We start from the raw sequence: 18,004 nt of genomic DNA on the forward strand, positions 1-18,004 counted from the left end.
ACGCGCGATATATACAATTTTGGGGGGAAGAAAATGCTCGACGGTTCCGAAAGTTTACATCGGCTGAGTTTACGGTATTGGAGAAGTTCGTGATTGGTTGAAAACGGGCGAAAAAGTATCGACTAAATAAGAACCAGGTTCTAATGTATCGCGAGCCGTGATCTCGAGAGATTAAAATTGATTCGATTAAAGGAAGGACCATGATCTTTGAGAGAATGGAAGATTACGTCGGGGGGAAGATTCAGAAGAAGTGTCCATAGCTTTGTAAGGGAGGGTCGAGCCTACTAGTCAAAGCAGACAGCAGCTCATACGAACCGACAAGTCCTCTGTTTTTTTTTTTTTTTATGGACCAATTCAAGTTCAACAGAGCATTGAATCAGCGGGACGAAAAGCTCACGATCGTAGGATAGAGAGTTTGAGAACAGAGTCGTATGTTTGCTCACCTCGCACGCACGAAGAGGCAATGTTAGTCACAAATCAAACCCCCTCCACTCATCGAGAGGGCCACCTTCTAGGCTTCCGCTACGAGCCCCTTTGGCCGTACATTGACCGTCACTAGAGGGGGCCATGGTCTTGAAAAGGAGAAGGAGTGGAAAGTCGTACCACGTAATGAGAAATGAGGGATTACGTAGGTCCTTACCAAGGCGAATCTCGCATACGCTGTATAGGTCCCGAAGAGCCCATCTGTGGTCAGGAGAGAGGAGCTTTGGCTAGCGGCGTTCGCGGTCGATGAAAGGCATGGCACGCAGCAGTTTCTGGCTTAATGAGCTGCTGTGCGAGTATTTATCTGATCTTACGTAGTTTTGATTTTTCGCCCCAATATTAGGAGTAGAGAGAAAGTCGGGTTTTTCCAAATTATGTCGTTCTTCATCTTCCGCTACGGTCCTGACCGAGGGAGAGACATATGGAGATCCGCATGAATTCCTTGGCATTGTTCCAGCAGTTGCATTCACATAAACTGGGATATCCAGATGTCCTATGAACCGGGGCATAGAACGATGCGACCATGGAAAGACTTTTGGGAGATGAAAACTATAAGCTTCTTTTGTATGAACAATGCGAGCACAGAGAGAAGATATCGACGCATGTCATTAGATCTCATTGTAATGCCCGGTCGGTTATAACCGATAATCGGTTTATTCGAAGATGAGGCTGCTTTCGAATTTAACCTTGATGCAAAACATGAGGTAATTCAAACGGCCGGGGCATCAAGAAAGAAACCCAGTGATCTTCAGGTCTGATAATTCCGTTGTTTCGTGTATCTATTAATATTTTTGGATTTGACAGATAATTTCACCGTTGACGATGATAAAACCTTCACAATGAGTGAGAAGGCAATAATAATTCATGATACAACTTACTTTCCACGGGAGCGCTGCGGCCAATTATCTTCTACGCAGAACTGCAGGTAACATGTTTTTAAGCTTCCCTTTGAAAACGATGCCAAGGGCTGAGCCGATGATTGGCCAAGTTGTAACTATAGCAATATACGCAAGCAGCCAAATAGATCTTCTAGTCACTCGCACGATCTGATTTATACTCCTCAAGACCGAGGAATTTACATCCATTGGCATGACGCTTTGAGTGCCTACAGGATTCTGAGAGATTTCGGAACTGCCGTTCATTCCTGCTATATGGGCGTTCTTCTCTGCATCTAAAGATGTTTCCTCGGTTTTCACTTTTGGATTCTTTTGTAGTACCGTTTCTTCTTCGACCACAGCATCTTTTGTGTGCTCATTTCCCATTGCAGCCACCATTCCATCAGCCACATTCACGTAAGGACCCTGATCGATTGAAGACTCCAGAGCCGAGTGCAGAGCAGATGTTTGACTCTGCAGTGACATGAAGACAATAACTGAGTGCGTACTAAATTATTGATGTTTCAGAAGCTATGAGCTTTACTAATAATATCTCTCTCTTCCCAAGGGAAAAGTAAGCACCACAAATGGTGATTTGTACCTTCTTTACATGCATGCATGGACTAGAATGTAGGATGTGAAGAAACTCGTTGACAGCCCGTACCCACCTGGTAAAAAGTGAAACAAATAATGAAACAAGAATCCATCAGACCAACAAGAAGATTTTGATGTGACACGAGAAGGATAAACAGATGTTAATGAAGAAGGAATTGATATTCAGTATCAAGGTTCTCTATCTTTTATCCTGCATCTTACAACCAACGGCTAAAGTTTGCCAAACAGAAGAAAAACGATGGGTGTAGACTGCAAGATCCAAAGAACTAAAGAGTCGCCTTAAATACAAAATGTTCCCAACAAAATAAATGTCAAGAGTAAATTAGTGAGCACTCAAAAAACTTGCAGTTCTGGTACGACAACAAACTAAATATTCTAGCACAGAACAACTTGAGTTTTCCTAGAAGCTAAGTGATTGATGCATTTGGAGGAAGGCTGGCATTTCAATAACGCAGAGTCGAAAACATCAATATAGCATTGAAATTGAACCATGAAGTACCACAGGCTTGTTGCAGTTATTCCTTCGAAAAATGCCAAGTGCCCTCCATGCCTTGGCGTAACCAGAACTATATTTTTGTTTGCCCTGCCAAACATGAAGTTTTAGGACGGGCGCTCAAATAATAAGTCTAAAATATAGTGTGAACCACATAAGTTCAACCTGCATTCATCCCATGGAATGGCTTCTCTAGTACAAACGGGATCATCTAAAGCACTGATACACAGCAGTGGAACTGCAACACTTCCTACATAATTAGCACTGCTACAACGCCGATAGTATGTATCTGCTGTCTGAGTAGAAATGATGCAATATTAATGAACTCACAGAAGAACAACCAAAATGGCAAGGATATGAAGAGCATGATATCAGTACCTCAAATTTCCCAACAAGGCAGGTAGCGTAATTGTCGAAATCTCGAATAGAGCGTGACTATTGGAACATGAAGAATATCGAGCGTTATTAGCAAGATGAAATCAGACTAACCACAAAGAAGCAAGACGTTCTCTTATGTACTATGCGCGGTGACAAACTGCGAACTTGAAAAGTCTAGTTAGTGCCGAATTTGGCATCCATAAAAAGCATAAAAAGATGCCAATAAAATCGATGTCCTACGAAGTCCGGCAGTACAATGCACAGCGAAGGTTGCCTTCTTAATCATGTGAAGACTTTGAAAATTTCTATAGCCAAATATCTCAAGAATGCAGGTATAATATTGCCCATGCCTACTGCCTGAGTTGTTAATTTGAGTGAGCTGACTTTGAGATTAGATGTCGCTGTCTAAGCACAAGTTAATGAAAAAGACCAGGGCCCCTCCTTGAATTTGTGAAAACAATGAACCTTTAAAGTAGAGAAATATATACATTACACATCTCCAGAGGTATAGTAAACATTATTCATATCGTTTGACTGAAGAACTGGAACTCTGTGGAATCAAATGTTTCCCAATGCCCTTAGTACAAAAAATGGGGCTAATGTAGTACACCCACAACCTCTACTAGATATGCTGATCTAATTAAAGGCATTACCCCAGCTTCGAGCACAGGAAAAAGAAGCCCTTTCTCAATGAAATAGCACTATTTTATCAAAATGAAACCCTAGATACAATTAGAAGACCCAGGAAATGAAGCCAGACATAACCACCATGACCATAATGCGCAGTGAATGACAAAGAAAAGGTACCCAGGACGCAGACAAACAATGCAAAAGTCATCTCTCACATGCCCTGACCTTCTTTATGCTTCTTGGTGCTAAATTACACTTTACTTTCATCTATCAATTGATCACTCTTATGGACAAAGCATGCATACCCAAGTATGCACACAGACACTTCCCTTACTCGTGTTCTCACACGTGCAACAAATGATATGAGATTGAATTGGATATTATTCTTAACCTATTTATAGTCTGCCAAAATAAACCAATGTTATAACACTAGTCTTTAATCACGTTTGGTAGCCCAAAAACTGATTTTCTTTTTCAATAAAGAAATGAGCTCTGATTGAGCTCAATTTGTAATTGGCGTCATACTGATTGGGCCCTATAGTTGACTACTAAGGATAACAGAGAGACTAAATTGAGTTCTTTTAAATCAGGGAGCATCCAGAATTTGTTGCTCTTAAACTTAAAACAAATACAGAAAGCGTAAGAAAAGGGAACCTTTCTGATGCCCTCCCAATCAGCAAGGCGAGAATAGCGGGGTTGATGTCTGCAAAACCATTTAAAAATATGTCAACCTAAGAATATGCGGAGATTAATCCTATTGACATTAATAATGCTCAATTATATAGTAATAGAAGAGATGTCTGACGCAGAAAGATTCACTCTATGAAATTGACATACAACTGTGCATAGCCTTGGAGGCCAATGGTAAGTGCTCTATCGTAGATCTTCTGCCGTAGTCCTCGACTAATAAATCTATCACCAATCTGCATAAAAAAAAAAGAAGAGCATACAGTTCCTTCCAGTAATATTACAAACAATGTTATCTACTGATAATTCTACACCAATCCGCAATTAGAGATAAGAGCAAACAGCTCCTTCCAGTTGTACGCACATAATCGAGAAACTATCCATACCACTTTTAAATGACTAGAATTTAAGAGAAGAAAGAATTGTCCATGCATTTCTCATATCATTTCCCCTGGAGGAAACTATCAGCAGTCAGGCAGAAGAAATGATAGCAAGGCTTTCTAAGATTACGCATGCAGAGAAGCCAATAAAATATCCAATGTCAAAGGACAACATTTAGGAATTCTATAGTGACTGACAAGGTATAAATGGACTTAGAAAAGATGAAAAATACTAAGGCAGTGGAAGCAAAAGGGACAGCAAAGAGTTCAAAAAGGTTGAGACACAACAAGACAACTCAGACCATTAGTCTCGTGAAAGGAACAAGATAACTATAGCCCTAAAAAATGCACTCAAAACACAGAAGTTCAAAGACCAGCAATACCTATATTTCTTGATAATAAAAGGCATAATTATTGAAATGCTATATGCTCCTGTGATTAAAACATAATTGTCAATGAACCTTTTCAATCTATTTTCCGGTAGCATCCCACAATTTGAGGTCAATAAAAAGATAATAGCTTGTAAGAACGGCTTATATTTTCTGTTGTATCTAAAAGCAGAAAGATTGGATCTACCGAAAGAACAATAGAGGCAAAACTCTCGCGCCATCTCATATGTCTCAGGAGACGCATACAGGACACTCTAAATTCCTGCAGTAGTACAGCCGTAAAATATGCAAGGGCTGTACATTTTTCTCAAACGATGCACCATGATATGTTGTCAACTGGTGTCCAATAACAGTTCATGTGTTCTCTTCCTGTTTTCAACTTTCAATTTTGATAGCAAACTATAAGGTCTTCGTGCCAAAGAGAGTACTACTTATGCCCTGCTTTGATACAGGAAGATGTATGATTGCTCAAGTTCTAGCAAAATTAAGTCAAGTCGAAAACAAACCAAAAAATCATGGCGAGCAAATTGCAACAGCGCCAGCAACAAGAACATTCTCTCCATTCTAAAGAGACTACTACTTATGCCCTATTTTGATACCAGAAGATATATAACTGCTCAAGTTCTATTCAATTTAAGTGAAGTTGAACTAACCAAAAGATCCCATGGGGAGCAAATTGCAACAGCGCCAGCAACAGGAACATTCTCTCCGTCCTCCCCAAGATATTTTACCTGAAACAGTTATTTGTGTCAAGATTCCGCTGAAAACTGCCGTAGTACATAATAGAAACATATATCCTCAGAGAGACCTTAAAAATAAGCAATATTCTTTTTCCCAAGGATAAGGGCTAGAGATACTCGACTGAAAACCGCTGTGAACATTTATAAAGGAAAGAAATCCATGGGTTGAAAAGAAACTTCTCGTCATAATAAATGTGCAAGCTTTAATGGAAAACAGAAACAAAAAGCAATGAAGACTGCAACTTCTTGCTACGAGGGGATCATATATGATACGACACTCTCAAAATAGACCTTCTAGTGATGGAAATTGTTGAACATTCTTAAAGTAACATGCAAAAGGTAGATTTCAATGAGAGATATAAGTTACCAAAATGTTGGCCCCGATGCTAGTTCCCACGACAAATAAAGTAGCTTTTGGGTACTCATTATGCAGATAGTCAATGACAGCGCGGACATCCTCCGTCCAACCAGCATTGTAAAAGCAATCAGACTGCAGTTATTAGAATCATTTCATAATCAGCAGTTCATGAAAAGTTGTTAACAGGGAATGTGCTGTAATGTATGAGGAAATGAGAAATGGAAATCTAAACAGAATAGGAGAAAAGAATCACTTAGAGAAAGAGAAACAAGAACTGGCAGACGAGCTAGCATCTATCACCATAAAACTCAAGATCACAGTATAGCAAATTTCTTACATGTAAAAACTGACATGTCTAGGCAAACCATCAAAAGTTTAACAATTTTTCTACACTATATCAGAGATCTATCGCAGGTAATTTCTATGGTTTAAGCATGAAATAGATTGAATATAGAATGTTTCATTGCAAAAAGGATATAAATATTGAACAAGATGAAATCCCAGACTTCACTGCTTTAATAGCATATAGTTACGGGTCCAACCTTTGGAACAATAGGATGCTCTTGAAAGAGACCATGCTAGTGCAGCGGCATGCAGAATTTCATTTCAGAGAGAAAAATCAGAGAAAAAAGAAACAAGCAAATTAGACAGACATACAACTGTTGTCAAACTAATAAGCGTCAAACGTCATGAAGCCACATCATCAATTGTACAATCTTCCTTCTACTATAAATCTTTAACCTTCTAGCTTCAATAAATCTTACCGTAACTGACACACCACCTAGTCCCCGATGGTTGCTTACAACAACATTCCATCCGCTTTTGGCAGTGTTGAAAGCAAGATGCTTTAAATACTGCAAGAGAAATTAAAAGACATGATAGAAACTTGTCCATTTAATGCCAATAAACAAAAGCTTAACGAGTAAAAGATCTGTGTTAAAAAATTTTCCTTCCCAATTGTTAGGCAATCCTAATGGTCCAAGGGCGTGAAAGAAGGGCTACTTGCAAACATTATGCATGTGCTGTCACGGAAAATTTTTTCGTCTGATACATGGTTAACTGTGAAATTACATGAATATTTTGGGTTACCATTTTGCAATTACAAATCAGGCAAACTTCATTCACTCGATTGAAATGAATCAGACTGGCTCTGCATAAGTGGGTTCAGATTGCAGACCGCTATAAAAAATTTGCCAACAAATGAGCAAGAACTACTCATGATCACTACCCGAATAGAGCTGCTACTGATGGAGAGACCTATATCTATGATAGGCAATGGCACTCAAGGTATTATCTTTCAATCAAAGGAAAAATGAAAGCCACGTGCATCATAGAGAAATCACCCATCCTATCTAACCACTATACTGATAAAAGGAACAACAAGGATATTATCAATTGATAATTAAAGCAAACAATTGTTCAAGACATCAGCAACACCAAAAGAATCCACATTCTTGCTCAACTTAATTCTTTGAAATCCTTGCGCCATTTAGAAAAGTTGACAAGATTCAGAACTTTAAGTCCTTAGATAGAATTCTAACCTATCATATCATAGATTGATATCACAAGAAAACCATCAAGAATTTTGGGTTTCGTCTAGGGAAGGTACTTACAGCAGAACAAGAATCACTTGTCAAGCCAGGAACCACCACCACAATGGGAGTTGTATCATCTTTCGAAATGGAACTTTCCATGTGAAAGGCACCTCCAGACACTGCACAGATTCATCAGCATCATTCACTGAAGGTAATCAATATGTGCCCCTGACTGCACAGTGTTGAGTAGGTTATTTAGTAAATGAGCAAGAATCACACGGTCTGCACTTGACTTATATTAAGTATTTAGATTACAAGGAGAGGCATATAACTAATTAATAAATGAAAGTTGACCGAATCTTCCGCAAGTTCTACCCCAATTTGAGATGGAAAACGGCAAATAGTTTATTATTATTGGCTGTGGGTAGGTAACTGCTATATATGCCTCACATTGCTTCCTTATAAGGAATGAAACTTATATATTTTAGAGCAACGACCTGGGAGTTGAAAGTGCTAGTCAATTGACCAATCTAACTGAAACATTATCGTACAGATGACAAAAGAAAATGAAAAAGAAATTATTCCAGAAGTGTAAGGAACTTATGATGTTCAACAACAGGCAACTCGGGCTCACCATCTGAACTCAATACCCAATCTAAAGCAATTGTCCCCCCATCAGAAGTCCGAAATATTTGCCTGCAAGAAAAAGCAGGTGTAGATTTGTTAAATCAGACCAACACGCACGTGCTTGCCCAGTTTGCTTGTCACTGGACTTCTGTTTATCAATTCATTGCAAAGGGAACAATGAAAGGAAAAAAGCAGAGATATGATTTAAGATACTATCATGGTAATCAATCAGCAAAGCTCCCCTTGTTACAATGTTGACCAAGAGTAAAATTATCGGCAACGGAATACCAAAGGCATTGTTGAAACTGCAGTCAAAATCTCTAACTAATCTTACCAAGATGAGTTTGAATAAGGGCATAAATAAAAAATTATTGAAAACTAACGACAATTGAAAGACTGCTATTGCTTATCGGCAACAACTACTAAATCTCCCACTCTACAAGTTCAGCCACAAGAATTGTTCTTGCCATTGCACTCCATCAAACACCATGTCCTCCATAGGATCTTCCAGAGGTCTTTATTATTAAGCTCTTGCTCCGTTTTTCCTGGACTTCACTGAACTCCTTCCTAATTGAACATCTTTCACAAAATCATTCTTCTTGATAGATCATCTAAAGCTTCATTTCGTCCTCAAAAAAGACAAAGCCAACTCTGTTTACATTATACTGATTTATGAGCATGAAAATTAGTTAAGAACGTGAAATGCAGTAAATTGGCGCGGAAAAGCCCATAAAATCAGAGGAAAGTCATTGAAAGTTCATACATTTGCATCAGTCATTCTCAGTAAACAAGCACATTATACCAGGGCTGCTGCATTTTCCAGAACACCAACATAAAGCAACCCTGTCAGACAGAGCTAGTTGATTCTATCACTTGGACTCCAGACATAAACTATATTTGAATCATCCTCCGACACTTGCTTCGGTGGCATAGCACAACACTACAAGTGCAAGACGCATGTATTCGACAGTTACCGCTCCACGAAGGAGGCTTCACCTCGTGAGATGCTTAGTTTACATCTTCACTCTGGATTAACATATGATATGATTTATACAGATGCATCACCTTCTGTAGCTGAAAGATGGCGGCCTCCCGAAGAAATTTAGGAACACGGTCTGAACATGAGGGCTCGCGAGCCATGGAGTCGCCAAGTACCTGCATGCTTTTCAAATTAGCCAGACAGCTCCAACAAAATCTTCTCAACAAAGCTCCATTTCTCAACGTTCACGTTCATAATCCATATCAGCATGAAATCGAGCGAGCTCATTTCCACTTCCGCCGTCCGCCGATTCGTCCGCAACGGACGGGAAAACCAATCGGAAATTCCAAAACCATCACTATCGACTCGGAGGGAGAGAGAGAGGGAGGGAGGGAGGGAGGAGCGAGGTAGATTACTTTCCGTGAAGGATCCGGCACTTGGAGACGACGGCGGCGTAAACGGAGGAGGAGGAGCTGAACGTGAGCTTGGGAGGGGAGGATCGGAGGCGGGAGGCGAGGTCCTCGAAGAGATGGCACTCGAGGAAGCGGTAGAGGAAGACGGCGGACCCGAGGCAGGCGCCCAGAGCGTAGTGCCAGATCGGAACGAGGGAGAGCGCGCTGAGCAGGAGGCCGTAAGCGCACGCGCCGCCGCCGCCGCAGCTGCTCTCCGCCGAGCTTGCGCCAGCGCCATCCATCATTATGAACAATGAAGAAGAAGAAGAAGAAGAGGAGTCTCTCTCTCTCTCTCCCTTTCTCTCTTTTACCGAAACTTTTGGAATTGGATTTGGATTTGTGCGTGTTTTTGTTTCGGTTAGGCTTGAAACGGAGGCGTTCGTTGGTTGGACGGTTGGTTGGCCTCTCGCCCAAGCAGCAGCGCCTTTCCTCGGCGAATGGGGGCTCGCCACGTCGGCGGCACCGACAGTACGCGACACCGTGAAAGCCAAAGCTGTTTTCTAGTTTTCACGGGCCAACGGGCGGTCCCGGGTTGACGTCACGAGCCAAAGCTGTTTTCTGGTTTTCACAGGCCAACGGGCGGTCCCGGGTTGACGTCAGCATCTCGTGACGTATGCGGTCAGGGCAAGAAGCGGATTCCGGGGAGATCCCCCACCATGGCTCGGGTCCGGGTGAAGCTCAACTTTTGAGCTCGACCGAATCCCCGCTCTCTTCTGGCCATTTTCGAGTATGAATATCGGGGTAACCCCCATGAAAGCCGTGCCCTGGTTTCACTCGCTTCGACCGTGATCGAATGCCGCGCAGGCGGGCTACTCTCTCGCCGTATCCATCGCGTTAGCGATGTTTTAGATTTGTTAAGAGATGTATGTATAACAAGGCAGAACAAAGGACATATAGAAACAGAACCGTGAGCTGAGAAACATTGCAGAGTGACCAAAGTAGTCTCTCTGTGCATACAGGGGATTTGACAAAATTATAATGCTACCTCCCCACAGCACCGAGGTTACACCGAAAAGCACTATTGCTCATTGCACCGCTGCAAGCAACTTCTTGGGCTCCAATCTTCATCTGCAGACTAGCTCGAGCGACGCGGACTTCGCCATAGACAAAGCACCCAAAACAGAGAGGCGGTGGACCTACCACCCACGAGGCGAAAAACCTAGACTCGGCCTACTTCGGTGGGCAGAGTCAACCGCCTCGAATAGTGTCCACCCGATCAATCACATCCAGTGCTTTGATCCGGTCGATATCGAAATCTATGATGGGAAAAGAAGACGGCCGCCGAAGAAGGGGAAACGGATCTTTATGGCTTTCCCTGGTTGGGGAGTGACTACTGCTTTTACTCAGTCTATGATGCTTGCATAACCTTACTTTTGCAGTCTCGAATTCTTGGCTCTTACTTATTCCCGGGGTCAACAGTTTCCGCTTGTTCACATCGCGAAGCATCTCTTGGTCTTCGATTGTCAAAGCAGACGATGGAGATACGGGCTTGCTGTGCATAGGTAACTGGACTGTACTTTGGTTGGGAGACCGAATAGGAGATTTAACAGGAGATCTGAATCCACCATTAGAAGCCCTAGCCTGGCTTACAAGATAGTGAAGCCACACCACCAGCTCAAGGATGTAGACATCGGTCTTTTCCTTATCTGCATGGTGTAGAGTCTCGATGCGGAGCAAGTCATTCTGGCCAGTAGGTTTCCGGTTCAGATCGGACCTGTAAAAAAACATTAAAAGATTGACTATGAAGTCATCGTGGAAGAGAAAAGGGCAAAGCTTTAAATTGTCGAAACTTACCCCGTGTTTGCCCATTCTCCGACCCAACCAAAGCCATGATGGGCTCTGTCGACGATGTTTGAGAGAGAGAATGAATCAAATGAGAATAATTGCTTTGCCAAACAAAAATGAGTTGCGGAGAACCAAGAGAATGTACTACGACACCATTAAAGCAGGACAACCAGAAAATGACGGCATATAGTATCGGATATAATGTTTGATAGTACTCCAGAAACAGCAGCTACAGCACAACTTTGAAGGCATGTAGACATTTGACATTTTATACTGAGGGGGCCCTCAGCTACTCATTTATAAAATGGTACGCATGCCTCCAAGGTGTAAGACAGATCCAGGAGAGTATGAGATGAGCAACCATGATAACAAAATGATCACTTTTCTATAGCACTCTTACTTTGTAGTATTAGCAGCAAGAGGAGCAAGCCACTGCAACGTCTTTTCCATTTCTCCTTTAATTTGTGGTATAGAAAGCTGCAATCACCATTGCAATTGATCAATGTAGCTTATAATGACTATGAAAGGAACGGGAAAGTGACAAAATAAGAAGTTTATGAACATTGAGAGATTCTCATCAGTGTCCTCAGGAATTTAAGGGACATTCCCACCACAATGTAGAAAGTTGATACCTCTTCTACACGTTGAAATGACTGTAACTTTGAGCGCAATGCTGTCTTCACATGAGCAGGTAGCCCTTGGTATAAAGCCTCTCTTGAATTAGGAGGTACAGAACCCGAGCGGGATACCTAATTAAGTCGAGGTTCCAGTTGGTAACATAAAAATACACCTTTTCCATTTCTATTTATTGAAAAATGCGAAACAGTATTCAATGTTATACGCTTTCCATAAAAAAACATGGGAGAACTGTATATTAGCTAATAAAACATGCGCTAATATACTGAAAGTTTTCAATTTTCAATCAGGCTTCTGACTTGACGCACAAAGTTCTTGAGAACTTGCTACGCCAATAAACCGGCCAAGTGCATTGAGTTAGATAAGCCGTCTTTTTACTAGTTGGTAAATTAATCAAAGGGGGAGGGGGGGTGGAGGCTTCTGTCCCAAAAGCAGTGTGACTGACTAGCAAAAAAATTTAAAAAAGAAGTTTGACCGAATAAAGTTTGCTAGAAATATGCTTCTTTATTAGAATAATGGTTCTTTTAAAAACTAACTCATTTAATCATCATTCATGGTGGCTCATCCACAGCGACTGTTTTTACATCTTTATTTATAGTCCATTGCTATTGAATTTCAAACGAATGGCGACATCATGAAGGATTTTCCTAGGTTACCCACTTATAGCAGTTTGCCTATAGGTACGATTTTGACTGAACAAGTTTTATTGATTATCTGATATATGCACGTTGACAACCCACACTAGCCATGCGCAAACAACAAAGAGAAGTTTCTGTTGGAGTGGCTTATGGAACAGCTGAAGATAGCTACCTCCATTGAGGATGCAATTTTTTTGGCAAATGAAAAGCAAGACTCAGCAAGGACCTAGTTTTCTCTTTCCTATTTGCTTTCATGGTTCTTGCTAAGGAGCACAAGCACAATAATCAGCTACAGTAATTACCAATGAAACTTTACCGCAAACATGAAAGATCAGAGTATTCAGCATCAGATTGAATTGTAGACTCACAAGAGTATCGATTTGACCAATAACATTCGCATAATGTAAAGCAAGACCAGCAGAACCCAACGTTTTAGAGCAGCTCGCTGAACCTCCTGAGGATTTATGAGAATCTGCAACGTCAAAGAAAAAAGATTTCATAAGTGACAAATCCCTCCCACAGAATAACTGAAATTGACAATAAGATGACATTGCTTAGAGCATAAGTAATATAAAATCATTTTAAAGCATACCAGCAGTACCAAAGGCTTCATGAATCTCCGAATGTAGGAAAAGAACTATATCAACAAGCTTCTCCATTACCTACAAAAGGAAGACAATTTTGTCTTCTCATACACATATATGATGTATAATAGATCATTGTACAAGATGAGAATGTTCATTTGGAATGTCAGAGCAAGACTTTCAAGCACAAGGAGTTTGAATCTTTGAAAGTAATTAACAAACATGACTGCATGAGTTGGTTTTAAGACTACTTCCTGCTGGATGCAAACACAATACTTTGATTCTTCATGAACTAAAAAGTGAACTTACGATCTTAGCTTCAAATATTGAACTATAGCATAACAACAATCACAATCTGGATTTCCCCATAGGTAAAAAGAGCAAAGTGAATCAACCATTACATTAGTAACAACATCTCTGTTCGTACTTATAAGTCATTCGATAAAGTTGAGGTTCCATTTGCATACTTGATGATTGATATCATGAGGTGGATGAGAAAATCTCCAGCATAAAATAGAAAAAGCGAAAGCAGTACCAACTCACACCTCTTCCAAAATCCTTGACCAAAGCGACTTTTTCTTCAAACTTCTTACATGCTTCCTCTGGCTCTTCAACTCTGCCCTCAATATCGTCAGGCTGTCTCCTATATGTTAACCACAAAAAGTAAGTCAAAAATAATCTTACATTAATCTTACATAAGACTTTTTGTATTCCAGTAGCTCAAATCTTCAAGAGCCAACAGGCCAAATTGACACAAACCGAAGCATTTCTGGGAAGGCAAAATGCATTTATGACAAGAAACTCATATTGATGTGACCTCATCCAATTGCCCCATCCATAGAAAGATTGACTTCGAAAAACACAACTGAACAATAAGTTAGACTCAAAATGACATCACAGTGATTATAGATGCAACCTCGGAAAGAACAAACAGCCAATTTAGACAAAACGACAAATTTGATTCCAAAGCAACATGTTACAAATTGCCAACATCAAAAGTCATCTATGATGTGTAAAACTTAGATAGATTAAAGTAATGCCTACAAATTCTCAGATAAGTGAAAACCAACAATCATGTGATTCCAGTAAGGCGAATTTCTGTTTTTCTGATCATCAGTCAGGCAGTTTTATGGTAACGATATTTTGAAGTATGACTTACCTTTTTGAGTAGCATTCGGGTTATCCTCTTCCTGGAGCTTGCGCTGATAATCTTGCTCAAACCTGTCTAAGGCGTGCAAGTCATGATACAACTCCTGCCACCAAATGTGAAGGACCAGTCATTGTCATTGCTTCCCTCTCAAATTTTATTCTAAAAGATGAATAAAAAAGACCAGAAGCTGAATTATACAGAAATCTAAGAGTTCACCATTTACAAAGTTGCATCAGGATTTGTGGAAAAAACTAAACAACAATGGCCAGGGACATCATGCATAGCCAAATGTTTTAGTTCAGAGGAGTTGCAGGTCAGTTCCATGATTAAAAAGAGAATACATCACTTATTCTAAGCCTATTAGGCCAGAACTATTAAAATTTCCTCACATATAATCAGTTGGCTTTAAGAAACATTCTACCAGCTGCACTCCTTGATCCCAGTAAGTCGTTTGTGACATAAAAATCATGACGAGAGAGAAAATTCTTATGGCTAAATATGCATTGTTCAAATTTCTTTTCACCATCGAAATAGCACATTGACAGGTATATTCAATATTGGAATACTCACAGCTGTGTACTGAACTAGATCCATCAAATGCTGCATCGTCCTTTCCGCCTCGTCCGTCATTAACTTTTCGGATGTAAACTCTGAATCCAACCTAAGTACAACAAAGAAAGAGGCATTGTCCCACATTTGCAAAGATACTATACAAGCTAAAACAGCTTGATGCATGGGGATTACTTCTCGAAATATCGTTCTAAATTGTGCCACTGAGGATCTTTACAACGATTTCCAAATCGAACCACCTCTCCGGAGAAAACTTTCAGCTCCTCTCTGTCGACAATACCAAAAAGAATCACAAGTTTGACATCCGTTGGCATATAAACGACTTAAATATGATATGTTGCAAAAGCAAGCTCTGTCGATGCAGTTCCTACCTTTTGTCAGCTGCAGCAATCCTTAGAAGTTTATCCATATCTTTTGCTATTAGATTTTGCACACCTTCTGAGGGAAGCACCACTTCTTTCAAATGCTTGATGTTATCCTTCGAGAGGGATTGCATAAGATTAGCACCCTTTACAACTGTATTCGCAACCTCAAAAGCCAAAATCGCTATTTTGTTTCCTTTTGTAGTCACTCCCGAGGTAAAACCGCTGCTAAGATTCAGGTTCGTCATGCTACTTCCAAGCGTGTCTAAAACTTCTACCGCCTTCCCTCCAGCTTTTCCTAAAAGTGTACCAACTTCCGATACCTACCGTCCAAAGAATACAATTCACTAAAGGACATGCTATAACATTGAATGCCCACAATCCAGTACACACACACACACACACACACACACACACACACACACACACACACACACACACACACACACAAGCAGGAAATAAAGCAATAACCGGCCTAGTGAAAAAGGGGAAAGCTGTAACCTGTAAATGCTAACCCATGATTTCTTAGTATGCCATACAAAAGGGGAGAGAGAAAGAATAACAGCAATCAGAAAACACAAAATTGACTCACCTTAGCGACCGTCACTTGCTTAGACCTGTTCGATCTAGATTTCTGTGACAATGCTCTCGACAAGCGCGGAATGCCATCGGAAAGATCTTCCGAACTCAAACTACATGAACGAGCATTCTCCGCAGAAGCCGAGAAGGGCTCCCGCAATTCCTCATCCCCAACCTCTCCACCTGAGGCCGGAGTCGAAATGTCGTTTCCTTTCTTGGGCATTCCACCAGACCGATGGACATTGGAGTCGGTACTAGAACTACCGTCCACATTCGCAAGGCTCCCACTGGGAGCATTATCCACACTGGATCCCCGCGAGCAAATGCCACCCATTTGGAGAAAGCAAGCACCAATTCCAACTATCGACTTGGATTACCGACGTATTCACAAGATCAAAGAGGCCACGGTCAAGACCTATCCCGACCCATCAAGGAAACAGGAATCCAGTTCAATGCGCTTCCGCATTTATACCCAGATGATCTTTTCGGGGGCAGTACCGGTTGCGGATCGCCACCTCAGCCTCAGCCTCAGCCTCAGCCCAATGGAGCCGAATCGCCAAGCTGTCGACAAACCAATCGCCACGCCGCGAACCCATGTGCAGAAACAAGCAGAGAAAGCGGAATAAGAGTCCAGCTAGCAAGAATCCGGACAAAATCGAGCAAGAAACGCTCCCGGGCAGCAAAAAGCGCCGAGAGCAACAAACACGGGGAGAGCTCGCGACAGCGAGCGCCATTGGAGACCCAAATGGGCGCAGACAAACGGGCGGACGAACGATTCAATCGAGACGAAAGGACGAGAGCGGAACCAGAGGAAAGAAAAAGGCTTTTTTACCTTCGCAACGGAACAGAGAGAGCAGAGCAGCGTCGAGAAGGGTCTCTTCGGCGAATTGCAGAAGTTATGGGGGGGGGGGGGGGGCAAGGTCGCTGGTCGGCGAGACGACTGACGAGGATGGCGACAGACCGACGACGAAGGAGGAGGAAGACCAGCACTGCAAGCTGCCACACCCTCGGACTCTCTTTTCTCTCTTTCTCTTTCTCTCTCTCTCGGGGTCAAAGTCGTACTCAGCTTTCAGTCCACGGTCCAGTGTCCACGGCGAGCAAATCTCACCGTTCAGACGACTGCTTCGGTCGGGCTGGGCCGGGCCCAACCTCGCCGCTCGGGCCCAACCCCGACCAGAAGGACGACGCCGTTTCGGGCCCTGCGTGGGCCGATGCGAGCCCAGGCCCAGGCCCAAGTCGCTAGATTCCAGAACCACATCATCATAACACGGTGAGCAAAATGTCAATGGACTGTCCTGGTCCTAAAGTAGTGCGCTCGTGCCTCGTACCAAATTTCTTGCTTTTTGGGTCGCAAGCTCTAGCGGCACAACATGGTACAAAAAGTTCACGAAAGTCACTGTATGAACTCGGAATCCAACAGTTCACATCATATCCTAGTATAGCTAGCCGTGGAAAACGTGACGTGAAGTTTCTCGTGATCTTACGGTTGGATCCGGAGCGATCGTGCTGAAAGTAGCCCGACCGATTGATTGAAACCCGGACTCTATTTTAGTGCTAGTACCCGCATGCAAGAAAGAACTCTCTTCTCAGACGATTGTACAGAGCTCGGTTCACCCCCCGCCACCCCCTACTCCCAACCCACCCTCGTCGATACCTCTATGCGCACCGTTGTTCGATCGTTCCACTGAAAAAGGCGGAATCATGCGTCGCCATATTGCTCTGTCGCTAATCCAAGTAGGGTATTCGGGTTGTTTGATTGGCGGTCCTTTTTGCTTCCATTCTCTTTCGCTTTCCCAGTCCTCAGCTTTTGCAAAGCTTAGGGAGTAATTGCTCTGGCCATTAGAGAAAGAGTGACTGTCTGCGATGGCTGTCGGTACCCAATAACCTCTTTGGATCTTGATTTTCATTATTAGATGCCAACAGTGGAACGCATGGGACTCGGCCACCAAGACAAAAGAACAAAGTGGAGGTTCCAAGAATAAGAATTGACTCTTCTTTTTGTCCTCTTGCAACCAAGCTCCTACACCATCTTCTTCTGTTTGATTGGATAACTATATTTTCTTTAATGAGAGAGGGTAC

At 42.0% G+C, this 18,004-nt stretch overlaps 2 protein-coding genes across 4 annotated transcripts; both read right to left on the reverse strand.

The window, feature by feature from the left end:
* Nucleotides 1–1,230: 1,230 nt before the first annotated feature.
* Nucleotides 1,231–9,924, reverse strand: LOC115686742 (embryogenesis-associated protein EMB8). The gene is made up of 14 exons (XM_030612129.2): nucleotides 9,586–9,924; nucleotides 9,256–9,345; nucleotides 8,198–8,259; nucleotides 7,642–7,742; nucleotides 6,793–6,882; nucleotides 6,038–6,160; nucleotides 5,584–5,661; nucleotides 4,312–4,397; nucleotides 4,129–4,177; nucleotides 2,845–2,901; nucleotides 2,632–2,762; nucleotides 2,473–2,556; nucleotides 1,960–2,026; nucleotides 1,231–1,832 (listed from the first exon to the last, which is right to left on the reverse strand). Exons 1-14 carry the CDS (start codon nucleotides 9,864–9,866, stop codon nucleotides 1,386–1,388), a joined length of 1,746 nt encoding a protein of 581 aa, XP_030467989.1. The 5' UTR covers nucleotides 9,867–9,924; the 3' UTR covers nucleotides 1,231–1,385.
* Nucleotides 9,925–10,517: 593 nt separating this feature from the next.
* LOC115686741 (protein PSK SIMULATOR 1) lies at nucleotides 10,518–16,917 on the reverse strand. 3 transcript variants are annotated; one of them, XM_056308468.1, is made up of 13 exons: nucleotides 16,758–16,917; nucleotides 15,939–16,486; nucleotides 15,356–15,462; nucleotides 15,159–15,251; nucleotides 14,985–15,075; nucleotides 14,424–14,517; nucleotides 13,810–13,907; nucleotides 13,273–13,342; nucleotides 13,049–13,152; nucleotides 12,039–12,155; nucleotides 11,807–11,883; nucleotides 11,416–11,460; nucleotides 10,518–11,335 (listed from the first exon to the last, which is right to left on the reverse strand). In XM_056308468.1, exons 2-13 carry the CDS (start codon nucleotides 16,257–16,259, stop codon nucleotides 10,810–10,812), a joined length of 1,743 nt encoding a protein of 580 aa, XP_056164443.1. In that variant the 5' UTR covers nucleotides 16,260–16,486; nucleotides 16,758–16,917; the 3' UTR covers nucleotides 10,518–10,809. The 3 variants fall into 3 exon arrangements, with proteins under 3 accessions (XP_056164443.1, XP_030467988.1, XP_056164442.1); XM_030612128.2 differs by having other exon boundaries at nucleotides 15,356–15,669; nucleotides 16,758–16,916; XM_056308467.1 differs by lacking the exon at nucleotides 12,039–12,155 and having other exon boundaries at nucleotides 15,356–15,669; nucleotides 16,758–16,916.
* Between the last annotated feature and the right edge of the window lie 1,087 nt (nucleotides 16,918–18,004).

This window comes from Syzygium oleosum, unplaced genomic scaffold, assembly GCF_021117445.2.
Source record: "Syzygium oleosum isolate NSW1041296 unplaced genomic scaffold, Sole_v2.1 Sole_v2.02, whole genome shotgun sequence".
Classification (NCBI taxonomy): domain Eukaryota; kingdom Viridiplantae; phylum Streptophyta; class Magnoliopsida; order Myrtales; family Myrtaceae; genus Syzygium; species Syzygium oleosum.